This window comes from Chelonia mydas, chromosome 8, assembly GCF_015237465.2.
Source record: "Chelonia mydas isolate rCheMyd1 chromosome 8, rCheMyd1.pri.v2, whole genome shotgun sequence".
NCBI lineage: Eukaryota > Metazoa > Chordata > Testudines > Cheloniidae > Chelonia > Chelonia mydas.
The window spans coordinates 29,062,876-29,090,207 of NC_057854.1; the positions used below are offsets into that span (position 1 = coordinate 29,062,876).

The 27,332-nt window shown below is 41.1% G+C and overlaps 1 protein-coding gene and 1 long non-coding RNA gene across 6 annotated transcripts in view; both read right to left on the bottom strand.

The window, feature by feature from the left end:
• PANK3 (pantothenate kinase 3) overlaps positions 1-15,111 on the bottom strand; it is a 31,832-nt gene extending 16,721 nt beyond the window's left edge. Inside the window, exons 1-4 of one of the 5 annotated variants that reach the window (XM_037906271.2) lie at positions 14,961-15,111; positions 13,761-14,046; positions 1,320-1,672; positions 152-405 (exon numbers count right to left, since the gene is read on the bottom strand). In XM_037906271.2, the coding sequence (XP_037762199.1) occupies positions 152-405; positions 1,320-1,672; positions 13,761-13,788 (635 nt within the window). In that variant the 5' untranslated portion in view covers positions 13,789-14,046; positions 14,961-15,111. Of the gene's footprint in view, positions 1-151; positions 406-1,315; positions 1,673-13,760; positions 14,047-14,544; positions 14,927-14,960 lie in introns of those variants that run through there. The other 4 variants (XM_037906270.2, XM_043521049.1, XM_037906272.1 and 1 more) reach the window with 4 other exon arrangements.
• Positions 15,112-20,189: 5,078 nt separating this feature from the next.
• On the bottom strand, positions 20,190-22,932 carry LOC122461432. The gene is made up of 3 exons (XR_006283317.1): positions 22,567-22,932; positions 21,472-21,520; positions 20,190-20,474 (listed from the first exon to the last, which is right to left on the bottom strand). It is a non-coding gene; the product is annotated as an uncharacterized LOC122461432 (long non-coding RNA).
• Positions 22,933-27,332: the final 4,400 nt, after the last annotated feature.

Consider the following 27,332-nt stretch of genomic DNA (forward strand, 5'->3'; position numbering starts at 1 on the left):
AGCTTACAATTAATGCTGCTGGTAATTAAACAGGACATGAAATCAGTTTATCACATGGAAAAGACATGCAAAGAAATTATTTGAAAGCTTAAGAAAATATTAGGGTCATTATTCCATACAAGAATCATAACTTAAGATTTCATATCATTACCTTGTTCCAGTCACTCTCTTATAGCTGTCTTTGGAATGGACTGCTAAAATACTGACTCCTGAACCAATGTTTACAACCAATAATGGGTATGGGTCATCCAGGTTAAAAGGCATCTTTTGGCATCTTTCAGGTTCTGAGGCATTTTCAAAGTAATAGCACTCTGCCTGGCCATTGAAACTGACAGAGTCTATATACAACAGACCTTTGACAAGGCAGTCAAGCTCATCCAGTTTGTGCAACTGGAGGTTTCCAATCTGTGAAAAAGGAAAGGACAAAATTAACAATTCATGAACTAAGTATGCTGGACATTTAGTAAGCCCAGCAGCACACTACTAAAGATGGAAGAAGTTAGCTTTCCATGCACTTATGCTTTAAGCCATTGTTCAAAAATTAGCCCCCCCCCTTTTTTCAATTAGCAAACACCCAAAAATACCAAAGTATTTTATTAGTCAAAAATCACATCTGCAAACCTGTGTACCTTAAAAGGCAAAACCACTCATTTGTAAGATACCAAGAAAGAAAAAGTTCATGATTCCTTAAAAACTTGAACAATGCCCTATTTAACTTAATCATTACTTCAAGGATTGTAAGAAATTTAACCTGCAGTCTGCCTGGCTTCTGTCAATGTTTAATCTCAAATCGTTCCCTAATACAGAAACACTAGTAATAGAAAAAGGACATATATATATATATAGATATATAATATACTTAGTACCTAGATGTCTCAACTCATTTCCTTAGTGTAATCTTAATTAGTAATAGCATAGAATCATAGATTATCAGGGTTGGAAGGGACCTCAGGAGGTCATCTAGTTCAACCCCCTGCTCAAAGCAGGACCAATCCCCAATCAAATCATCCCAGCCAGGGCTCTGTCAAGCCTGACCTTATGGATCTGGTTGAAAATTAATGCCAAATCTCATCTTCCTTTTTTTAAAAAAAAAAAAAAAAAAATCTGATTATTAATAATACCAATAGAACAAGCCAGAAAGAATATTTCTAAGGTTACTGCATTTAACAAGCGAGTAGTTACTTAGCCTTTACATGTCCAAGGCATGAAAAGATTGTCCAGAAAGACACTGCCTATCTTCCACTGATAAAACAGCTGTGACCAATTCTGTTTGTTTTTTTAACCAAAGACTACAGTACTAGGGAAGGTAGGCTACCTACTGTGCGAAAATCTTCTTCAAACTTATAAGCACCGCCTCCAGTGGCACAAAGCACCGTGTGTAGTGTTGAAAAGTTTTTATTTCTTCCCATTTGGATAAAAGTAGGCAAGTCATGAGTTGGGAATCGAATAAAGTGCAAGTTTCCCCTTCGGCCGAAGAGCGTCAAGTCTTTCAGTTCAAGGTGGACATCTCGAATGCCAGTGGATCCATAGGCTATATTGGAAGTCAAATATTTGCGGATGCTCTTCAAGCTTTCAACTTCCTCCTGCTCCTCTTCTGCAGTGATATCAATAGGTTCGAAATATGCAAGTTTCACCAGTGTTCCCCCAATGTCCATGCCAAACCATGGAAAAGCTGTGGAGATGGAAAAAAGTATTCCATTAATATTGTTAAAAAGAAAAACTGACACCACTTAAATTGAGATTACAGAGACTGAATACTCTTTGAACTAGGAAAATTAATGCTTTTTCTTTTCTTCAATGCTAGGGAGAGGAACAATTTAAAGTTTGGAACCAGATTAGAAAAAAGTGAAGTTATTAGCCACTCCTTTGAAGTTATCTTTGTAAAATGTATTCCACTGGACCTGGTTAAAACCAAAACACGAAGTAACTTCTTCCCCTCCCCCCAACTTCATGTGATCTCCCAAGCTAACTTAAATCCACTAACACGGGGGTGGCAAACCTGTGGCTCCAGAGGCACATGCAGCTCTTCAGAAGATAACATGCGGCTCCTTGTATAGGCACCGACTCCGGGGCTGGAGCTACAGGCGCCAACTTTCCAATCTGCTGGGGCGTGCTCACTGCTCAACCCTTGCTCTGCCACAAGCCCTGCCCCCACTCCACCTCTTTCTGTCCCCCTCCCCCCCCGCCTCATGCATGCCATGAAACAGCTGATTGGGAGGTACGGGGATGGAAGGGGAGTTGCTGATCGGCATGGCTGCTGATGTATTACTGTGGCTCTTTGGCAACGTACATTGGTAAATTCTGGCTCCTTCTCAGGCTCAGGTTGGCCACCCCTGCACTAACATGATGCTCAAATAGATGTATTGTAACGTATTCTACTCCTGACAGCCTTTTAAAGGGGAAGTTTACCTATAATTTTCCAAGAACCATTTTCTCCTGACCATATAATACATTTAATAATTCTTTTGAGAAATAGGCACTTTTCCACTGATTTCTGAAGAAAGTACAACAGGACCAAGATAGCTAAGTCCTGGAGGTGAAAAAGGAATGGTGGTATAGCTCTTGGAAATTGCAGAGTACTAGTGCCAAGTATGTGTATTTAAAAAAAAAAAAGCAGCAAGATATTGAATGTTACTGAGTTTCGGTTCTAGCTAGTGTTTCTATACCTTTTTCTGAAAAGGGGGAATTTCTTGTATTAAAACAGACATCATCTTTGTTAAGAAACACTTCCAGTGCTACTGAAATACTGGTATTTTGTCTCAATCACATTTCCTTCACTCCAGATGTTTGAAGTCATAGTGTGCAAAAAGATGATTTTCATTGTAGAAGCCTATGCTAAACAATAGGTCAAGATCATGATTGGCATACGCAGGCATCTAGTAAAATCAGCTTACAGAACTCTGTGTTGGAGAGGATGGTTAGCAGTTTCATCTAGTATATTCCCATTTATTGTGGCACAACTGATGTTATCCCTAAATAATCTCCAATAAATAAATTTCAAATCTAGCCCAAAGTATGTCTGAAGGTGATTATTCCACCAACTCTTAAAATAGCTTGTTTCACTGTCTGTTACTATATTTGAAGTTAACAGCCTAATATTTTCTACTCTAAGAGTGTTCTATCTCTGACATGTAGGTCTTTCACAAAAGGTGTGGACCAAAGAGATTCTCCATGTCTACCATCTTCTCTTCAGCAGCTGTCACTGCAGCTGCTGCTTATATATTGTGGTTATATGATAAACTGCCATCACTACCCTTTCTGAAAAAGGAGTATTATCACAATGCTTCAAAGCCAAGTGTGCCTCTCTCTCATATCACAATATATATCTCTTCTACACATCTTTATATGAATGTAGCTCATTCCATCATATTTCTTAGCACATATTTTCCCCCTTTTTTCAGCAAACATTAGGAAGGCAGGATTAGCATCTGATAGCCTGGCACTGTCCCTTCTGAGTAGCTGATTTTATTATAAGCTAGTAATCAATATTAAGATATTTATTTAATTTACTCATAATGGAGCTTAGGACATATTTTAATTCTTTCATCATATGAGCAAAAGGCAACCCAACAGCATGCAAGTAAACATGCAGTCAAGGGTAACTTTTTGCTACCCCAACTTCCTGTCCACCTCTTGGGATTTTACTGTATATCTGATCTCAATTTCCTTGATTTATATTTTTATTTACAACATTTTAAAGCATCTTCTCCCTCCTCTCTTACGTTGCTGCAAACTATTTTAACAGAGCAATATCAACCCAAAGATATGTTATCATTTAAAAAGGTGGGAGGAAAGGAAGAAATGCTACAGAGGCCAACTGTCATTAAAACTGAACACACCTTGAAGTAAAAATAAATAAATAAAAATGTTTAATAGGAAGAAATTGGCTCATTTGTCCTTTGCTTTAAAACCCAACAGGACCCCAGAAATAGGTGATAATCGTCATGCCATATTAGCTATAGATAAACCTGTTGACTACTGTAACTGGGGCTAGGTTATTAAACTCAGAAAACAAAAGTAGAAAGAAAGAGACAGAGTGAATGTATGGGGGTGGAGGGGAGAGAAGTCAGTTTTCTTCAATAATTTCACTTCCCTTACACAGATCTCACCAAATATCAAAATAATTTTCTGGTTTTAGAAACATCTGACTTCCCAGCTGGACCTTCTGAATACCAAACTTGGAATCTGACAGTTACTTCTCCAAGTGCATGCTGAATGGGACAATTAGCCACTTATTTTTCCAAAGCTACTCCCAACAATCCCTTGTTCTTAAACTCAATTCAGATCCAGTTTACACTGAACACTGTTGCAGGATTAAAAAAAAGAAAGAAGGAATATGTCCAACCTGTCGAAAATTTAATTCCAAATTGTATCAGATTATTAGTGGTGGTGGTAGGAAGATAACTGAATAGATACTATAGCAAATTAGTCAAAGCTTGCCTCAAGCTGTTTATATGTGTAAGATCATTAATGGCATGTTTTAATGGACATCCATGCAAAACTTGGAAGGGAAAAGGAACTTAAAAGTTGCTGTACATCTGGAGAAATGGATAGTCATAGAACGCTACCAGATGTTAGGGTATGTACAAAACAGGAAGAGAACCAGCCAAAATACACAAAGATTATTTTTTTAAAAAAACTGGTAATTATCTACATGAGGGTCAATAGTTGCACTTGGAAGTAGAAAGTTCCTTTAAACTGTTGGGCATTGGGAGAAAGGATTCCTCCCACTCCCTGCCCTCCCACACAGATGTTCTACAACTGATTTTCATCAGGGAAGCTGAATTTTTGTTGGACCTTTCTCAGAAAAGCTAGCACCAAGTCTAGATAATGTTTCAGTATATTGCAATTAATTTTAGTGCTAGTCTAGCAATGGTTTCTGTAGTATTAATAGCTCTGAATGTTTAAATATCTTATTTCTTTAAGGTAGCCAATAAAAAAAAAGTTTCAATTTGCTAGTTAGTAACTGTCTCCACCTAGCAGTTCACCTATCCGGTACCATGTTCTTTGGCATCTCAAAATAAATAAATAAATAAAAAAACAAACCACTGCCTATGAACCATAGACTCATGAGTCCATAACTTTCTCCCCAAACAATGGATCAGAAGGGTTGGTAGCGAGCACTACTGGCACACTGAAAGCCCAACAATCTGAATACAGTATAGTGAAGACAGCAGACAAGCATAATAAGGGATCCAGGAACACAGGAATTCTAATCTGTAGAATACACACACAGGATTTAATACATGAAAACACCTCCCCGCCCAAAAAGCCATTCAGATCAATTATATAACTAGATATATATGAAGAATTTTTTTATTTTAACATGTAGATGCATGCTTGATTTGCAGCTCTACTACAGATTTTAAAAGGTTTCTCTTTTTTTAGCCAGTAGCACTTCACTCAAGTGAAGACTAGAAAGGGGAAATTTTATTTACCCAATAAATCAGAAAGGGTCCTTAGGAGTTGTTTTAATCCATTCAGTAAATATGTAATTGGGATTTAATAAAATACAAAGGATCCTTTCTGGTCTATGGAGATATTATGTAATTAAGACATGTTCTTTCTTTCACAATTATTGGGTGACAAACAAGCGAATCACCTGCATCTGCACAGTAGATACTTCTGATTTCAGCTGTTAATGTTTAATGTTTGTGGAGAGAGGCACGGGAACAAGTTATGAAATTAGACACCCTACCAGTCTTTGGAACTTTAATCTGATTTACAGGAACAAGTTTATGCTTCTCGGATACCCAATTAAAAAAAAGAGGAACAAAGCAAAAAAAAAAAAAAAAAAAACCCAAACAAAAACACAAGCATAAAGTTGAGGGAACCAGAGAAAGCCAGCTCAAGATGAAAAACTTCCCATTTTTCAACTTGGAACATATTTTTATGCTAGTGTTATCCAATAAAGCTTTCTTTTGGGGGTAACTACTCAGTATTTGAAGGAGGGTATTCTTGACACTAAATTAGAGAATTTAGAGAAGGATCAGATTCTTTGCTTTTACCTCATGTCAGCAGATGATAGAACCCGAGCACATAGTTCTGGTCAATAGGTTTTAAAAGAAATTTGAAAAATTTCTTATTTGTGAAAAGGTTGCAACCTTAACATAGGAAGGCTTTTTAGGGTTGTTTTGCTGCATTTAACATGCAAAATGCCACTAGTTCACTATTTATATTAGAACTAAGAAACGTAGGTGAGAACCTTTTTCAGAGAGGTTTCTTGGCTATATAAACCATAATAATTTAGTTTATATGAAATTTTTCCGAGGAAAAATTTCAGCATTTTACTTTCTTACTAAGTGGGTTATATGTAGGGCACTGTAGGAACCAGCTGTGCACAAGCTGTTATTTTTCATGTTACCTTGACAGTGACAAAATAGGAAAATTTATCCACGTTTGCTAATCCTACAATGGGTCTCTAGAGCTGTAAGCAGGCTAGAGCTAGAACCAGACCATTAAAAAAAAAAAAAAAAAAAAAAAAAGCACCAGAACAAACCCTACTCTCGAAAAGCCAAATAGTTGAGATAATTTCCATACTACTGTACTAGTTTAAAAAAAAAAAATTCTGTGCAGAGCAGTAACAGAGCAGAAAGTCTTTGTAATCTTTTCACACTCTTGAATCCCTCGCTCAGTAGAAGTTGCCTAAGGTGGGCTCAATATGTGTATCTTTATTATGTGAAAGAAAATACAGGTAAGCACATATACATTTCCCCTTCATAGAAACTCACCGTGGGTGCTGATCAGCAAGATTAACATAAGGAGAACAAAAAGAACAGGAGTACTTATGGCACCTTAGAGACTAACAAATTTATTTGAGCACAACCTTTCGTGGGCTACAGTCCACTTCATCGGATGCATAGAACGGAACATGTAGTAAGAAGATAATACACACACACAAGTTGGAAGTTGCCATACAAACTGTGAGAGGCTAATTAATTAAGATGAGCTATTATCAGCAGGAGAAAAAAAACTTTTGTAGTGATAATCAAGACGGCCCATTTAGACAGTTAACAAGAAGCTGTGAGGATACTTAACTTAGGGTAATAGATTCAATATGTGTAATGACCCAGCCAGTCCCAGTCTCTATTCAAACCCAAGTTAATGGTATCTAGTTTGCATATTAATTCAAGCTCAGCAATTTCTCATTGGAACCTGGTTTTGAAGCTTTTCTGTTGCAAAACTGCAATCCTTAAATCTGTTACTGAGTGGCCAGAGAGGTTGAAGTGTTCTCCCACCAGTTTTTGAATGTTATGATTCCTGATGTCAGATTTGTATCCATTTATTCTTTTGCGTACAGACTGTCTGGTTTGGCCAATGTACATGGCAGAGGGGCATTGCTGGCACATGATGGCATATGTAACATTGGTAGATCTGCAGGTGAACAAGCCCCTAATGGGGTGACTAATGTGATTAGGTCCTATGATGGTGTCACTTGAATAAATACGTGGATAGAGTTGGCATCAGGCTTTGTTGCAAGGATAGGTTCCTGGGTTAATGTTTTTGTTGTGTGGTGCGTGGTTGCTGGAGAGTATTTGCTTCAGGTTGGGGGGCTGTCTGTAAGCGAGGACTTGTCTGTTTCCCAAGATCTGTGAGAGGGAGGGATCATTTTTCAGGATAGGTTGTAGATCCTTGATAATGCGCTGGAGAGGTTTTAGTTGGGGACTGAAGGTGACGGCTAGTGGCGTTCTGTTACTTTCTTTGTTGGGCCTGTCCTGTAGTAGGTGACTTCTGGGTACTATTCTGGCTCTGTCAATCTGTTTTTTCACTTCAGCAGGTGGGTACTGTAGTTTTAAGAACGCTGGACAGAGATCTTGTAGGTGTTTGTCTCTGTCTGAGGGACTGGAGCAAATGCGGTGGTATCGCAGAGCTTGGCTGTAGACAGTGGATCGTGTGGTGTGTCCTGCACGGAAGCTGGAGGCATGTAGGTAAGTATAGCGGTCAGTAGGTTTCTGGTATAGGGTGGTGTTTATGTGACCATTGCTTATTAGTACAGTAGTGTCCAGGAAATGGACCGCTTGTGTGGACTGGTCTAGGCTGAGGTTGACGGTGGGATGGAAATTGTTGAAATCATGGTGGAATTCCTCAAGGGCTTCTTTTCCATGGGTCCAGATGATGATGATGTCATCAATGTCGTGCAAGTAGAGTAGGGGCATTAGGGGACGAGAGCTGAGGAAGCGTTGTAATGTTGACATACTGTGGGGCCCCATGTGGGTACCCAGAGCAATTCCGCTGACTTGAAGGTATATATTGTCCCCAAATGTGAAGGTATATATTGTCCCCAAATGTGAAATAGTTATGGGTGAGGACAAAGTCACAAAGGTCAGCCACCAAGTTTGCCGTGACATTATCGGGGATACTGTTCCTGATAGCTTGTAGTCCATCTTTGTGTGGAATGTTGGTGTAGAGGGCTTCTACATCCATAGTGGCCAGGATGGTGTTTTGTGGAAGATCACCGATGGATCATAGTTTCCTCAGGAAGTCAGTGGTGTCTCGAAGATAGCTAGGAGTGCTGGTAGCATAGGGCCTGATGACACAGTTTGCTCAAGCTCGAGGCACTACTTCCTTCTTGCATCACCACCTTCTGATCAGTTGTGACACTGGCTGAGGATTTCACATCTAGTTTGTGTATTTCCTTATACAAGGTCTATGACCTCTCTATGTAAGATGTTGATGCATCTCTGAAACGGGGCATGCTCTGAAATGGAGATTTTCTTTTCACCTTATCATCCACCTGACTCATCAAGGGAGTTAACTGAGGCCTTCTTGCCTTTGATAGTGGTTTGATACAGCATGTACAGTACTTTGGACTTGGGACATACAATGGCATTCTATGAGTGCCATTTTCATATTCTGCATGGGCTGTTACTTTCTTTGGATGAATGGGCTAGGGACATACTGATGGCAGTATGATCTCAAGACCAAGGAAAAACTGAGTTGACTGAGAATAACCCCTCAACACCATGCTAGAAGTGTAATGCTTGTAGAACTATGCCTGGCTGGGGAGAGCTCCTAAGATCTCGTGGTGGTCCGGGGGGTGGGGGGGGGGGGGGAAGGAGAGGAGGAGAAAATTCTTGCCTTTTCTGATTTCTCTGTTCTTCCCCTGAGCCATTTGGAAATGAGCTACAGATTTCAGCTGTTGTCCTCACAGAATATATACCTTGTACTTGTCCTTCCAAGGTGTCTCCCCAACTTACAAGGGCCCAACACACTTGGAAGCAGTTGACAGGAAAAAAAAAAAGAAAAAAAGAAAGAGGAAGCAAGCTTTTCTTAGCCCATGAGATTAGGTCTCGAAGACTGACTGCACAGAGCTGCTGCAAAACAATGCCTTCTACTTCTGTAACATTCTTGGGTGTTGGACTTCATTTGAAAGCAGGCAATGCTCAAGTTAAGGTCTCTCCCACAAAGAAAGGTGAGTGTTAGAAGAAAGGAAACTTGCAAATATCAGGGAATGATAGTTTAGGTATTGCCTCAGACATATACAGCACCAACACTTTAAACATGAAAATGCAAATTTAATGCAACAGCATGAAAATCTTAATTTCAATTTGCCAACAATGCAAGAACACTTTACAAAACATCTGTACAATATCACATAATCTAATCATTTAACTCATCTCTAAAATATGACTACCTAATAAGATCTGTGCTAGAAAATAGGTTTTGTTTGTAATCAAAACTAATCCAAATCTTATTCCTAACCAGACTGCACTAAAGCAGATGCATAAGCATATACTTCAGTTTAATCAGCTAGTAGACCATAATTAGTTTTTCACCCATTTTTAAACTCTTGATTATTTACAGGTTAAGTTTTAGGAAAATATCAATAGTACAATTTATATACATAATCTAACTGTTGGCGGAAAAAGATGAATTGGAAGAAATACTCTTGAGAAAGTAGTTGGAAACACACAGATCTGAATTAACTCTGAGTCACATGGTAGAAAAAACAGTAATAAAGCATACATATTGAACTTTTTGACCTCCTTTCTCTCCCAACAGAATGTAAACAAGTGTCCACGTGTATATGAAAACTACCTGACACAGAATTTGAGTTCTAAATCAAGTTGCATCAACGGTATGGTTTGGTAGCAAAATTTGTATCTAATATAAATGTTATGCACATTACATTAGTGTAAGAATTAACCTGAAGTTCTTAAACACTGCAAATTTTATCACATGTTATTTCAGCAGTTCTCTAACACTTATTTTTTGCTGTAGGTGTCCCCAAACTTGCCACATTTGGAGTTGTAAACAACCCTCCTCACAAATAAGACCTTTGACTAGTAGGTGTGTCAGATGCTATCCCCTCCAGCTGAGTGTTGGAAGGTAGTCTTTCAGTTCAGAGTTTAAAATCGAGCACCTATAAAAGACAGTTCAGTGTCAGGAAAATTATTAACCTGAAACTTGTCTACAATAATCACAGTTAAGCCTGTAAAACAGAAAATGGATGACAGTTTAACGTCACACACCATTTATCGTCTACAAAAATCTATTTCTTCAGTCTTTCCAAGAACTTTATCTTTCCGGCTCTTAAATTACTTCCCCTCTGGTTTTGTGATTAAACAGAATGCACTCATGACTGCTACCAAGAAATACTTTCTTCTTACATAAAGAAAAGAAGCCCCTTTCCATTCATTACAAGCTTCTCAGTCAAATGAGAAATCAGTTGTGACTAAATGTCATGATGCAGTTGTCTTAGTAACATCAGGCAGAGGAAAATCTTTCAACCAATAATTTACAGAAGTGACTTGTGTTGTATGTTCCCCACGAACACCTTCACATGCCCTCTCAGACTGCCCCATCGGAATTAGAAAAACTGTCAAAATCTGTAAAGCAACTACCATCCTTTCTTTCAAATGCCTCCAAAAGTCACCTCTGCTGTGGTAAAGAAAAGTTGTCATCTAGCAACAGCTAGGCAGATACCAAGTTATAACTACTGTTAATTCTTTAGTCTTAGTATATCTACAAGTTATAGATATAACTAATCCAAACTAAAATATATTACTACTGTCATGGTATCCTCCCTCACTCCTTATTTCAGCCAGTTTATAACTTGTCTTTTAGATTGTGAGCTCTCTGGGGCAGAGACTGTTTTGTTATGTTCAGGCAGTGCCTAGCACACAAGAGCCACAACCTGACTCAGACTTACAGATGCCACCACAAGATAAATAAAAACACCGTACCTGGTACCAGAAACCTGTGATTAAAAATACAAAATTAATTTGGAATTAAAAGAGAGAATACATAATATTACTTGAAGGATAAAAAAAAAGTTATATGGACCTTGTAATTATTCCCCAAACAAGAATGCAAATACAGAAAATACAAAGTTGAGATTAAACTTAAGGTAGGGAAATGTGCAGTTTATGAAATCCAAACATGTTAAGGTTGTTTGGGTGCCTAACTCTGCCCTATAGTGAAATCATCCATAATCATTCAATTACAATTAGTGCATGTTTTTGTATACCATGTCTCTGTGTATATAATATCTTCTGCAGTTTCCACAGTATGCATCCGATGAAGTGAGCTGTAGCTCACGAAAGCTCATGCTCAAATAAATTGGTTAGTCTCTAAGGTGCCACAAGTACTCCTTTTCTTTTTGCGAATACAGACTAACACGGCTGTTACTCTGAAACCTGTCATAGCTATGTATTGACAGATTCCCTGCCCTCTCCAAATATTTACTGAACACTGATACTTACTGTCTAGCTATAAATTTGTAGAAATCTGATATTATTGGCCCAATTCTCAAGACCTTATTCATGTACCTTCTCCTTACACCTAATATGAGTTATTCCACCGAAGTCAATGGAACACCTATGATCAAGGGTTGCAAAATGGTTCCAATGTCCACTTTAAAAAACAAACTATTGTTGCCTGTTCAGGTATCAGCAACTAAAGTGACACATTGTATATGTACATTTTTTTAGGATACCTTATATATTTGTTTGATGAGGAAAAAAATTAACAGCTTAGATTGTCACTATGTTTTTTCCCTTTTGGCCATGAGAGTGAATAAATTCACTAGTTATTGGTTATAAAATGAAGAGTATCTTCAGGCCAAACTTAAAATTAATTGATTAAATATGTATGAAGCTTTGAAGTTAGAGACCTAAAACTGTTAATTCTCATGTTCAAATAGTTTCAGTTTTTAGTGACAAGTCTTAACGGTGTCACTGATGATCCCCTACAGCACCTGTGCAACTCAGAGATGCTACTGAAATTTACAGTTCCTACCAGTTATGTGCAATCAGACTAGCACTGTTTTAAAATATTGATCTATTGTAGATGTATAGCCCATTACCATAGAGACTTTCTGACAGCACCCCCTAAAACTGTTTGGAGACAGTATTGGAAGAAAATGCTCTCTTCAGAAGACATTTTCTAAGATCAGTACAAATGCACTGTTCACTTGAGAACAATTCTGCAGTGTACTCAGCAACCTCAGTTTTCACTGAAGTTAACATGAGTTCAGGGTTTTCAACACTCTACAATATGGGGTCCTAACATTTATTTTATACACTAGAAAAAGATTAAGAAAAATATTTTTCTTAACTTAAATCAATTTTATGTTTATAACCCTTTTGACAGCATTACTAATATTTCTTACATGATGTGCACAATCAATGGCATTTTATCACATGGCTGTTAAAGAAGTAGCATGTTGACATTTTCTATATAATTTTTCAACCATTAAGCTTTTCTAGGGGGGAAAAAGCCACCCACATAAGACGGCAACTTTAAATAAATGAATGAACGTCACAAACAGGAAAAGGTGAGGCTGTTTGGGTTTGCAGACTTTAACTGTGTTAGTTTTAAGTAGTACATTTCAGCCTGTGATATTCCTTAAATTTGACCAACAGAAAAAGGATAATCTCTAGAAAGGGACTCAAAATAGGTGGGCTCTCCTTCCAGCTCAGAGACCTTCTTAGTGACCCTGGGCAATCTCTCTGTACCTCAGTTGTTCATTTGTAACATTGGAATACTACTACTCACCTACACCTCATAAGTTAATACGCTCTGAGTGCTACCCAAAAGTCTTAAAGTTCTCTGAGGAAAAGACTATCTATTCTATAGCATGGGTGTTTAGTACCTAGCATAACAAGGGGTTTTATCCCCAATTGTGGCCTCTAGGTGCTACCACAGGATAAACACTAATGAATAGTAGTAAGAAATATCATTAGTACTACAATTGTGAAAAGAGTACTTAAAAAAGCAAAAGTCACCTTGTAACACTGATTTATTTTTAAAAATATGGTCCCCCTTCTGTGTTCCCCCACCCTATCTTCAAGAAGCTTTTTAAGGCACAAGAATATCCAAGTAATTGACTGGCCACTGACATGCAACTGCTTAACAACTTGGATACACTGATGAACCCTCCAGGTTATTAACAGAATAAAGTCTCATGCCCCTCAAAACAGAATGCCTGTCCTTTCTTCCACCTGTAAAAAGACCTCCCATCAGAAATATTATTATTATTCAATTACTTATGTAGCTCCCATCACAGGGGCCTCCCATATATTTAAAAACAGTATTAACTCTGGTTGCTAAAGAAACATGATTTCAGAGCTCAGCTGATCTTCTAGAACAGCCAGCCAAGAGCTGGAGAGATTAACATAAAACAGAAAACGTCCGTACTTATAAGCCAGATCAATTTGAAGAAAGGGAGCCCGATTTTACACCAGTTTTTCCAACCCACCCGCAAATGGAAAATAAATGCCTCTTCCTTCCTAAACCAAAATTACACCCAGGCTTACATGGTTTCTTGGCATCCTTGATCTTCATGTCTTTGCAGTTGTAGCAGCTCTGTGTAGCTTTCTTTCCTGATATCGGCGGGTGCGAGGAGCAGGAGCAGCACCTCTGGATGGGTCTCTTTCTCTCTGTCTCCTGATGGGACGGGAAGAGTCAGTAGCTTGTAAGGGCTGGGTCTCTATCTCCTGATCTGGGACGTCGGGCTCGTGGGTGGTAGAGAGCAGCAGTTCAGTCAGTGGGCGTCTCCTCGAGGTCTGGGATAGCAGCAACAGCAGCACCTGATCGGTTTGTCTAGTTCACGGAAGAGGCACAAGCGTGGGGGTGGGAAGAGATATCTCCTCCCTAAGTTAGGCTGGGTAGAGCAGATAGCTAAGGCCCTGGCCTTTGGGGTCCGGGCAGGGCTCTGTTAGGAGGACCCGCCTCCTCAAGGGGATGGTGGCATCAGTTCTAGGACAGTGCAAGTCCTGCCGGGGTGGACACGGCTTCCCTGTCTGTGGGGCTGCTCTCGTTTGCTGTTGGAGCGGCGGCAGCACCTACGTAGGCTATAGGTGAAGGGGCTATGGAGGAAGAGGGGTGTGCTCCTGCTCGCAGCACCGACAGAGCGGGGCGTATCTGGCTCGAGACGGGTGCGGCGGCAGCCCTGTGGGAGGGGGGTAGCGGCGGAGGGGAAGCTGCTCTCTCGAGGCGGGTCCTCCCTACATTCAGAGGCTACTCTGCCGCGGCGGGGCCCTGAGACGAAGGAAGCGGGCAAAGACAGGGCCCAGCTGAGAGGAGAGGCGCGCACTCCACCTTCGTGGCCGGGGCGCAGGGTGCCTCACTGGGCTCCCACCAGCACAAGATGGCTGCCTTCCCCGGGGAGCCGCTGCCGCTCTAGCGCGCCACACGACGGGGAGGTAGAGAGGGAGGCTCAGCGTCGAGTCCGCCCGCCTCGATCGCCCCTGCCGCAGCGCTACCCTCTCCGCCCCAGCCCCGGGGTCCCGCGCAAGGAACGATGGGAGCCGCAGTCTGTTAGGCGCCGAGAAGCCGTTCCCTACCTACAGCTCCCAGCATGCCCCGCGCCACCCTCCTCTTTCCGCCTTCTGTGCGCGTAGCACGATGGAAGATGCAGGGCAAGCAGCCTTTGCCTACGGCTCCCACCATGCAGCGCGGCCTCGGCGCCCCAGTTCCCCCCCTGCCGCGAGAACAGCACCGCTCACCCCACCTACCCCCGACCAATCACAGACCGCCGCCTCTTCGCGCGCCCCCTCCGTCTCCCATCGCCTGTTCCTGCCGCGGCCCGCTCATCTTTCCCTCTCGCCTCTCCCCAGGCCTGTGTCAGGGGTCAGGCATTTCCGGGGGAGCCCCTCCCCCGCAACGCAGCCGAGGCGAGCGGGCGCTGGCCCTTTAAGAGGCTGCGTGGAAGGGGTGGAGGAGCAGCAGCAGGCGGCATCCCAGGAGGTGTGCCCGTGCTCTTTGGACCTGCTCTCTTCCCCCTCAGGATGGGCTCCTTGGTCCCCACCCCTCGCTGCCCTGGCCTGGTCGATATAAGCTGCCCCACCTTGACCTAGCTGTGGAAGTGTCCTCACTTAAAGTTGTCTTCTGCCCAATGCCAACGGAAGAGCCTGGCTCCGGTGGTTCAGTAACACCACCCTCCTGAGCAGCCTTGAGTCACACTCTACATTATTGAGTTGATGCAGTGTCAATACAGACATTGCTTATGTTGACTGTTTACTAGCCTTCTGGACCCATCCCGCAATGCCCCACGCTGACAATACAAGCAGGACAAGCGCTCCTGGTTACGATGTGCCCCATTAGTATGAGGAGCCACATGTGCACACACAATAACTCTGGTGGCCACAGGCTGGTGTAAGTTAAGCCAAATTTTGCAGTGTAAACATGGCTTCTGCTGGCTCCAAGGCTTGGCTCAGCAGGGGTAGGAAGCAGCAATGACATGACACTGCTCTGGGGAGGTGCCCTGGCAGCAGCTGAGAAGGGCCCAGAACCTTGCCTCGCCTCAGCCTGCTTTCTCTCCCCTCCCCGCAACCTCACCCAGTGTGTCAGCTGCTCCCGTTCGGCTGCTAAAGCCAGACAATCCCTAGCTTCTCAAATGAGCTTTCACAGACACATGAGAAAAAGATAAAAACACCTTCTCACCTGGGACACAGTCATCGCTCCATGTTTGGCTTCTCAGTCCTCATCCTCAAGGGAAAATGGCACAACACCTCCCAAAAATGAGCGTGGGAGCTTAAATTCATAATTGTGCTAGATACTAAAAATCCTGGTGTGAATAGTGACACTGGATTTACATCTCATTACAGCAATCTGTAACCCACTAATCCTCTTTTGTGCTATGACTGCAGAGGTGTTAATTGCCAACTTCATCTTGAATGGTCTCTTACATCAAGAGGTAACTCCTTATGCTTAACAATCTGTTCCACCTTGTATTTAGGGCGATGTCTACACTAAGTACACTAGATAAGTCGACCTATGCTACGCAACTCCAGCTATGTGAATAATGTGAGTAACATAGCTGAAGTCGATGAAGTAGCTAGAGTAGAGTTACTGCGTGGGGGTTGACAGGAGAAAATCTCCCACTGACTTACCTTATTCTTCTCATCGGAAGTAGAGTGCAGGGGTCAACTGGAGAGCGATCTGCAGTCGATTTGGCTGGTCTTTAGTAGACGCGTTAAATCAACCACTGGTGGATCGATCTCAGAGCATCGATCCCCACTGTAGTGTAGACCTGCCCTAACTGACATTCTGAGAGCTTGTCTACACATAGAACACTACAGCAGCACAGTGTAGACTCTACCTACACTGATAGGAGGGATTCTTCCAACAGCATAGGTCAAGACTGATTCCCCACTCTGGCACTTTGAGTGCAGAAGGTGGGGGCCTGCAAGGATTCTAAAAATTAATATTGACCACTCCAGACTTGTATTAAATTCCCAAGGTTACAGCTTCTCTCTGATCTTGGATGGGTAGATGCTGCCACCACCCAAACGCAAAAAACCCCAAAACCCTTTTGAGATCCCAGAAAGGCACACTTGGGAATTCCTTCCTGTGGGGGTACCCTCAAGTCCTTTCACACACACCCCCTCACCCCCCGGAAGAGCTGAGAAAGAAAAACAAAGGAAATCAGCTGTTACCACCAGCTAATTAAACATATGCACAAACCTTGTTGGGACACAAAAATCCAGTCCTGTTCTTAAAAAAATGTATATTTTATAAAAAACAAAAAAGAAAGAAAATACATCTGGAACTTAGGCTTTTTGCTAGATCTTAAAAAAATTACAAAAATTAAGCATCAAGATAGCTCTCTTGAGGTTCAACTTAAAGGTTACAAGCAAAACAAAAGCACCTGGGGTTAGCACAGAGGAGTTCACAAGCCTTACAGAAATAAAAGAAATAAACCTAATCGCATCTTCCTAGACATTCCCTGATCTACTTACATATCTGGGGTTTCAGATAAGTAGGTTTGAAGTATAATCTGATGATTTTTCATACTGTTTTTTAAAGCTTCCTACAGCATAGTTCAGCTCTGTTCCTGCTCTGCATCTCCTCTCTCCGGAGAACAGACAGCAAAAGGGGAGTCTTGTTTCAATTTTAAAAAGTTCTATCCTTCCCATTGGCTCTTTTGGCCAGGTGCCCACTCACTTCCCTTTACCTATACATGCAGTCAGACTTTTTAACTCTTTACAGGTAAAGCAAGTAGAGAACAGCTATCAAGAGGGATTCTATAGCTAACTGGCAGGCTGAGTGTTCACAAAAGGGAGCTATCCCCCTCCCTCATTTATCACAGCATAGTTAATCCACCTCCCTGAGAGGTAGTAGCTAGGTCGACGGAAGAATTCTTCCATCGACCTAATGCTATCTACATGGGGACTTAGGTCAGCTTAACTATTCCACTCATAGATATGATTTTTTCACATTGCTGTCTAAGGTTGTTAAACTGACCTAATTTGCCAGTGTACACCAAGTCTGAATAACTTACACAGACATGAAGAATTGCTCTGTGTATCCTGAAAGATTGTCTCTTTCACCAACAAAAGTTGGTCCAATAAAAGATATTACCTTACCCACCTCAATCAATCTTAAATTCTGTACTCTAAACATAATGGCCACCATTGAAATGAAAAAGCTAGAAATGGCTAAGTTCCTTAGTGGTCAGTACACCTAGTAAAAAGATTGCTTCAGACATGCAAAAGTATTCTTCATTTGTAATCATATTTCCAATGTGAGTTAAGTAGCACTCAATCAATAAAAATAAATAAATTCAAGCTAGGCCAGGTCTACACTACAAACTTACATTGGTATAACTACATCACTCAGGGATGTGAAAAATCCACACCCCGAGCGACGCAATTATACCAACCTAACCCCTGGTGTAGGCAGCACCATCGACACAGGTACTGCCTCTTGTGGAGGTGGATTAACTATGCTAATGGTAGAAGCTCCCCCATCGGCATGGTAGTATTTTCACTGAAGTGCTACAGCAGCAGGATTTTAAGTGTAGATTTGCCCTTAAGCTTATAATAATTAGCAATTCTGTCATTTGCCTGATTTTTCAAGAATGAGAGGCACATAACTGGAAAGTCAAGTGATCTGCCAAACCTGATTAACAAGACTGCGGAGTTTTCTCCAATGACTAAGATTCAAGCACTCACACTTTGCATTTGAAAATAATGTAAACTAATTATAAGCAATATTTTAATTGTTCTGATACACTGTCAGCTATCTCCAGCAAAGACGACATTCATGGAAATAGGGGTTTGAAATAAATGAAAAATCTTTTCAAATAAGAGCTATTAGTCTGCTTTGCAAGTGAATTTTTAATACCTTTACATGTTTACACTCATTTAGTAGATGAGGAAAAAATTTACTGGGGAGAAATTAAGAATACTGAGTGTCTTACTTGAGATTATATGAACTCTGTTTATAAATCAAGTTTCACAACATCTTGGATAAAAGTACTACTGTACGTTTTTTAAAATACAGGTGGACCAATGGACGCATGAAGAAGTGATTTGCTCAAAGTTACATAGTAAGATGACAGCAAAACAAAGAATGAGTCTTGTTCTACATTTAAAACGTACTCCTTTGTAGCTATGTTGGTCAGAGGTGTGAAAAACTACACCCTTGATCATCATTGCTCTGCTGACGAAGCCCCCAGTGTAGATGCAGCTATGCAGACCGAAGAGAGCTTCTGTCAGCATAGCAAACATTGTCTAGGGAAGTGGTTTTCCTACATTGGCAGAAAAACAGTCTGTGTGTGATGCCTACTTCTACAGTAGAGGGCTATCTTGGCATACGTACTGTACATGGTCTGTGTCCTAATTCCAATTAACCTTGCCTCTACTAAACTAGCCATCTTTGGTCAAGTCATTTAGACTGTAAGGATATGGGTTAATATTGTGTGTACTGTATTTCATAAAATAACGAACTTTGTGTCAGAAAGTTGACTGCTAACACCACTAGATAGAAACAGTTACTGCTAAACAAAGAAAACTATACATCCCTCCCTGTACATCCTACATCAGAAAAGCCTTTCCTTTTCAGCTGTGTAACAGGCCTAACAAACACCCTTCCCTCTTTATTATTTTAAAACAACCCTCCCGCTCCTTTCTAAAGTTTAAGCAGAACTATAGATATTACCCTTCCCTTAACCCCCTGGTCACTCTCCTGCCAGAGTGCCACTGCTTCCTTCCTTTAAAACCCAGCAGATAGGTCAGATACATTACCAAGATCAGCTGCATGTGTTCTTTCACCTTTCCATGTCTGTTTCTCTACCACTGCAGAGTCAAGAGTGAAACAAAGGGTCCAGCTGGGACCACCCTGATGGATCAAAGACCCAAATGTACAGAAAACTTGGGAACCTAGATGGGTAGTAAAACCAAAGACAATGCAAGACAGGGTGTATTTCCCTCCCCACAAATACACAGCTGATGGCAATTTTTTGTAAGAAACTAAGGCCCAAATCTGTATTCATTCCTTAGGCAAAACTCCAATTGACATAAGTAGGCGTTTATGCTGAGAAGAGTGCTTAATTAAGCTCTACATCAGTGGAGCTCCACCATCATTGTTAGCTTGCCAATCCTCAAAGCCCAGCAGATGTCCTTTAATCAAAGACCTTGTCTATTACAACGAGAATAATAAAGTATCACATTTTAATAGGTTTGATCTGAGAAGTCTAATGGTCTATTATAGCATCCAATATAATATTCATTCTTTATGCACGCACTGTATAATTAAATGAAAAGCTGCAGAGGTCTTGTCAATTTATTGCACTTTTAAAGGCCTACCTTCTTCTAACACTTAGAGCAGAAGAGTAGCAGGCCAAGTTCAGGCAAGAAATCAAGAATCCTAAATCTTGAAATTTCGGTGTGTACTAGCTGACTTCCACAGTGCCCAGCCAAAGAAAATAATCCTTACCAGAAATCTGAATTTGAAAGGCTTCCTTCAGCCCACTTCCTAAATGAATAAAAGAGTGGCTCTCTGTAGCCAAAGTTTGAATCTGTCAGAAGCCTTTCCTCCTTTTCACAAGCATGGACTGCTATAATACTCATTAGATGAGATTCCAGAGGATACATCCTGCCTCTAATGAGCTGGGGTGGGGAGATGACAGCTTACCCCTATGGAAATCCATACTTCCTTCCCAGGTAGGTTTCCTGAGATGTGCTTGCATGGGGACAGGCATTTATGATTTTTCTTCTCAATGAAAACCCTCACTCCGCCAAGGCCTGGAAAGGCATAAAAACCTGTCACAAGGGAACTGTATACATTTAAAAACCAAATAGAGGTTGAAAAGTTTATAGAAACTTTTCACTTGCCACATTTCCTTTAAAACTATGGATATTTGGAGAGATTGTCTTCAGGTCTTTTTTTTTTTTTTTTTTTAAATCACTTCCTCCCCCTAAGAGGAAGTTATAAACATAGCTGTATGAAACTTCCTTCCCTTCCTGTAAGCCCCAAGAGACTGTGAGAATTCCCAAACACTGTTTTTAAAGAAAGGATATTAAGTTGCGGTTTTGTGGTTTGCTGTGTAAGGGGAAGATTACTAATAGAATGTACAAAAAACTATATTAAAAGAACATTTAGATTGCAGAGTCAAGCACTCGTGAGTTAGGAAATGCCAGAATATAATTTGCCTATGGAATCAAAGATCTGCCCCCTTCTAAGCAGGTATTTGATGCAGTCTTTAATTATATGATTGTGTATTTTTTTTCCAGAGGAACTCTGCCTCATTCAGTGCACAGGATAGACAGTGCTTAGGGAATGAGGCAACTGTTCAATATTTCCATTATTGTTCAGTTAGTGGTCCCTGCCTTATTTACTGCACACCATCCAAAATCCCCAGTCAACACAGGATTAATCACTGCTTCCACATCTTTTCTAGGTCACTCATTGTAGTGTCTGAGTGTCTCACAAGCATTAATGAATTTATTTCCACTACAAGAGAAGAGAACATTATCCCCATTTTACTGATGGAGGAACAGAGACAAAGACTTGCTGAGGCCACACAGTGAATCAGTAATAGCTAACATTAGACTCTGGGACTTCCTGACCCCGAGATCTGCACTCATTCTTCAGACTGCATTGCCTTATCTTACTGCGAGGAGTGCTGAACATCGACAGCTCCCAATTGACTTCAGTTGCAGTTGCGAGTGCTCAGCACTTCTGCCAAACAGGCTCAAGTTGGGCACCCACAAAAATACAGAACACGCACTTAGTAGTCACCTGTGAAAAGTTTTAGTGGAAATGACTTGTCCAGCGTCACATAGGAACTCTGTGGAAAAGGCAGAGAACAAATTCAGGTTTCAGAGTAGCAGCCGTGTTAGTCTGTATCCGCAAAAAGAACAGGAGTACTTGTGGCACCTAAGAGGCTAACAAGTTTATTTGAGCATAAGCTTTCGTGGGCAAGCTTATGCTAGAACAAATTCAGATCTCCAGGTGGTCATTCAATTACTTCAACCATGATGCACAATCTTCCTCCTACTGCAGTTTTCTACTGTGTTTTCCACACACCTTCCAGTTTTAAAGTAAATGAGACAACACTCCTCTTGGAGAGAAATTCTGGCTCACTTACTGTATACACACAAGCCAACAAAACAATTTTGGGCACTGTTTTTCTGAAGAATGCATGGTGCATGCCAGCTGCCCCAGTTCTTACTTTGCTGTAATACACAGAAAGCTTGCTGGGCAGAACCTAACGGGAATCACGGAGGAACTTATCACATGCAGCTTTCTCTTTCCAGACTCATGTGCTTTTTTCCTGGCCTGAGCCCTTTAACTTCAGCATGGATGGTTTGTCTACTGTTCTGTACAAGCAAGTTTTATTATTTTAAGCATGTATTAATAAAAAGATTTAGTACATAAAATTGGTCAAAACAGAGTGCTTCCCTTCTTGCTATATGCTATTGTTTTTGAACAACAAATGCAATTATTTGAACCTGTTGTTCAAAGTATAACTTTATGGCAATAAAGTAGATGGCTGTATAACAAAAATGATGTAATTAATAAATCTGAATGAGACAAGCACTACTGTTCATCACAGAAAGTTAATGACATATTCAGCATATGTTGCACTGTAACAGGGCACAGATTCACCACAGCAGCACCTCCTGCCGGTTGGTTTGGGAATTAGCTCTTTCAGCAGTGCGCTTTTGCTAGTGGTGTCTCATCCACTGTTACTCTCCCCATCATCCTCACAGTCACATCCAAGTCACTCCCAGACCACGACCTCGGCTTCTGGACATTGCCTTCCAGCTGTGCCCGCTCTGCTGGCTCTCCCCGCTTTCCAGGGGACCAGCAGCTTCTAGTTCTATTACTCACTTCAGTAGCTCATTGCAGTCCTCAGTCTAGCCCCTTCCTCCAAGGGCAAACTGCAGTCTGGCTTAGTCACTCATCACTGGCAAGTGCGGGGGGAGGGTGCCAGACCCACCTGCTACTCCGGGCCCTGACCCAGTGACCCTCTAGCGGCAGCCACTTACTGCCCTCCTCCAGCTCTCCTCTACTGTCTACTTCCCTGGGCCACTTCTCCATAACCCCAGCACCTTCTCTGCCCCTTTGAGTCAGGGCCCCAGTCTGACAGTCATCAACCTAGATCTCTCCCAGCCTCTGTTCTACTCTGTCTTAGGTGCTTCTCTAAGAACCAGTTCTTCTCCTTTGCCCACCAGGAACAGACTCCATTCTTCATAGCCCTGCAGCCTTCTTATAGGGTGCAGCCTGGCCCTGATAGGCTGCTTTCAAGCCTCTACTTGATTGGCTCCCAATAAGCCCTTCCAGGATTGGCTGGGGCTCTGTGCAGCCTCTTTGGCTTGCTTTAACCCCTTCTGCACCAGAGTGGACTATATGCACAAAGACACAATACAGGGGGGAAAAAAGCAAAAATGTAGACTCTGATTCCCTCCTCCTCACATGCAAGGTTGAAGGATTCAGTTTAATACAGTTTGGTGACAAGCTCAGAATACTCATCAGTTATCAGGTGAATATTTAGCTATACTAAACAGAGATGGGTGTAATCCAAAACACTAGTTTCAAACACCCAGAACTTTGGGGAAGTTTGAAGCAAGATCCAAACTTTGCCACTCAGCTCTATCTCTATTAACAGAAAACATACACGTGGACACTTATGTGTGCTAGGTCTTGTTTCTGATTGAATGGGTTGGTGAAACTCAAACAGCTGAAAATAGATTTCTTTATTGAAAAGATATATAGAACTAAACAGATATTAAACCAAAAGGGTCCTATGAAAATTACTTAAAAACCTGGAAATGGCCCAACTTGATTATCATACACATTGTAAGGAGAGTGATCATTTAGATAAGCTACTACCAGCAGGAGAGTGGGGTGGGGGGAGAGAAACCTTTTGTAGTGGTAAACACCCATTTTTTCATGCTTTGTGTGTATAAAAAGATCTTATGTACTTTCCACAGTATGCATCCGATGAAGTGAGCTGTAGCTCACGAAAGCTTATGCTCAGATAAATTGGTTAGTCTCCAAGGTGCCACAAGTACTCCTTTTCTTTTTAAAAACCTATAGAATCTATTAGAAAATTATCTAGCAAATTATTTTTAGTTTTTGTTTTAAACCAGCCTGTGTAATTTTAGACCAGGGATATAATTCTCTATAAATGGTACAGGACTTTTCTATAAACTTTACCTTACCACTTAAATTTAGAAGGGAGTCAAAACTAGAATAACTTCTCTAACTTTTTATGGTGCTGGTGGGTTCACTTAAATGAGGACTTGGATCCAAACAATTATGCATGGCTTGGAACACCTGGCAGACAAATATTTATAAAACCCCAAACCACCCTTGTAGTTCTGCCCTAAAATCTCTAAAAAAACCCCATACACTAACTAGTTTCCACAATTTGGCTCCTACTCTTCTTGCAGCTCAGTCATGTGTCATCTAGTGACTCAATGAGAAACTGCAGTATCGTTTTTATGCAGCCAGAAAAGGGTCTGTGTTAAAAAAAAATCAGACCTCTGGGCTGATAAGGGAAAAAAGATACACTCCAAATGTCAGACAAGTTTTACATTTAATCTCCTTCATCACCAGAGCTGTATAGAACATTTTCCTCACCCACACACACACAAATGCATCCTGACATGGCAAAATCTCATTTAAGGAATTTAGGTGAATTGATGTCAAAAACAATTCCTGGCCTATTACTAGAACTTAAACCTCTACATTTTGAAAAAAGGTTTGAAAAACTGGAATTACAGATACATCAATCTCCTTCTCCCACAGGCATCTCTGTTAAAGTGACCATATTTTTAAAATGACTCACTTTTGTAGGGGCACAAAATACACAAAAATATAAAGAACACTTTTTATAAAGTGTGCTGGTTTTACTACTGCCAGCTCTGGATGGAACAGCAGCACATGAATATGTCTCAGAGGGAGGATGTTTTCTTGTACCTGAGTATACTGAGTGAATTTAGCATGAAACACCAAACAGGTATTAGTAGCATTCACTTTGAGCAAAAGAACAACGTTGGCAGCTTCAATGCTCATTCAGCTTTTCTCTTCGCTCCAAATACTGTCCATCAAAGTGAACACTCCTTTCCACTGGACTGTTTGTTCCTGGGAAACATGGAGCAAACTCCACCTGTTACAGGACCAGCGTTCCATAGTTGTAAAAGAACAAAACTTTTGATTGATGAAATGACATTTCGGGGACCTGTAAGACATTCATGGGATGTTTTGATATATGAAAAATCATGACTGTCCCAGTAAAATTGGTGTGCAAGGTTTCTAATGTCCGTGACTTCTTCCATGATACCCTTTATGTTTGGAATCCCAAGCTGTTTCCTTCATAAAGATTAACTTCAGTTGTCTTGTCTACAGGAAGTGAGGGGGAAGGAAATGTTTTTCAATAAAAGTAACGCAGCTTGCAATATGAGTACATGTTCCATTGACTTGAGTAACCATGTGTCCCTTTGTCCTTTCTCTTTTTATGTCTCTTTATGACCCTCACTTGTTGGGTCATGTCACATTTAGACTGCATGCATTTGTGAATAGGGACTTGTTTCTGTGAGGCACCAAAGTTGCTTTGGGTACTCAATAAGGAATAACGAATAAGAACATAAGAATGGCCATACTGGGTCAGACCAATTGTCCATCGAGCTCAATATTCTGTCTTCTGACAGTAACAAATGCCAGGTGCTTCAGCAGGAATGAACAGACAAGGCAATCATCAAGGCAATGATCTATCCCTGTCACCCATTCCTAGCTTTTGGCAATCAGCGTGCATGACAAATTGGTGATATTCAAGAGATAAGAAGCTGTGTGGGACAGGCAACTAAACCCCTTATACCCTGTGCTCTTTGCGCTGGTTAACCATTTGTTCAAAATCCAGTTTCAGGTGCTGGTTATGAGATCCAATTTCAAGTGCTGGTGTAGGACCTGATTATTTGAGAAGCTGTCACTCCCCTCCATCTTCCACCATGACTGGTAATTTGGTTGGGGTACTTCTGCTATCAGATCTGTGCTAATGCTTTTTGGAACTGGCAATGGAATGTTTTCAATAGAGGGCTCTTGCTTGCATTACATAAGCCCTTGGATGATTCATAGGGAGAGTTTGATGAGGGCAGGTTGCATTTGTTCTAGCAGGCTTTTAATTGAGGCTTTTAAACTGTGGCTTGGATTTAATCTTTTATATGGCAGCTCTTTATACGCCTGTAACATGCGTGTAACACAGCAAAATCATGAGGTTGGCCAATTTTCTGTGGATATTATTGTTACAATTATGTTAAAATACTGTCAAGCATTCAACATGATAGATATCTAACTGTGTATATGAAAACAAAGCCATAATATATACAGCTGTTTATTATTCACATATGCTTTGTTTTGTTGGTAGATGGAAAGGGATTTTTTTGCTTGGGCTGTGTATCCTTTGTTTACCAATATGTACACACTGAACAAAACTGTATGCTCAATCCCCAGAAACATATTTTGATTTTTTAAATAAATGTTATAAACATAAAACAATTCAATAAATGGTCCATCCAGAGGCAAGCAGAGTAATGTTTTTTTAGCCAGGAGGCAGCGTGGCCTAATGGACAGGAGACTGGGTGAGGTGTTCTGAGGTCTGACCTGACTATGGGGACCTGTACTCTAGTGTATTATACAGAGTCCTAGGAGACCTAGGCCAAAATGCTCAAAAGTCTCACATCTCAAGTTGGGCTCCCAAAATGAAATAGCTGCCAAAATTTTCAAAAGTGGCCATGTTCTAATTTGGTCCTCCAACAGTGACTCCGTATATAACCCTGGCCACCCCTCTTAATGCCTTTCCCTCTGTAGTTAAAATACCATTCATTTGGGGGATCTCAAATTGCTTTACCTAAAATATATAAGCTGTGGTTAAAGTAGATTGAAACCGGTCTTGCCACACTGGCTAAGGAGTGGGATGACCTCTAGCACAGGGAGCTGTGCTTCTCATCCACCCTCTACCAATGTACTTTAACCCTGAAATAAAAATGCAGATTATTAAAGGTGGGGCTGAGAATATCGCCTATTATTAAAGTTGCCCAACACTTCCTATTATGAGACCATGTTTTTCAGTTGCTTACAACTTTGCCAAACTTCAGCCGTTTGGGGGGTGAAATGTGACAGGCTGGATGTCTGCCTCACTCTGAATTTTTTTTGGAAAATTCCAGCCAGAACTGTTCAGCCATTGCTTAGAACAAGGGAAGGGGGGCGGGGGGGAATCGTGTTTTCCTCATGTTAATACATTCTGATGACCTTTTCTTTCAGCAGCTCTGGTGCACCCAGACCTTGGAACAGGCACTTGAAATTTGCCAGGTGGTTGGCCTTTGGGTTAGGGATGTGCCTATTGCTATTCCTATGAAAATCAACCAAATGTGGCCAAATTATAAGCCTTTGAAAAATATGCAGTAGGCACATGCTCAGTAGAGACTGTGCATGCTCCAGCCTGTGTCTGGGCAGGACTTTCCCTACAATTGCCGATCTGGGCTGCTGCAGACTGTCCTGGGCCCTGGAACCACTCTACATCTTTTAAGTGCTTTATGATCATTTTCTGATTAACCCTCATAACCCTCATGAGAAGTAGGTAAATTGTGTTATCC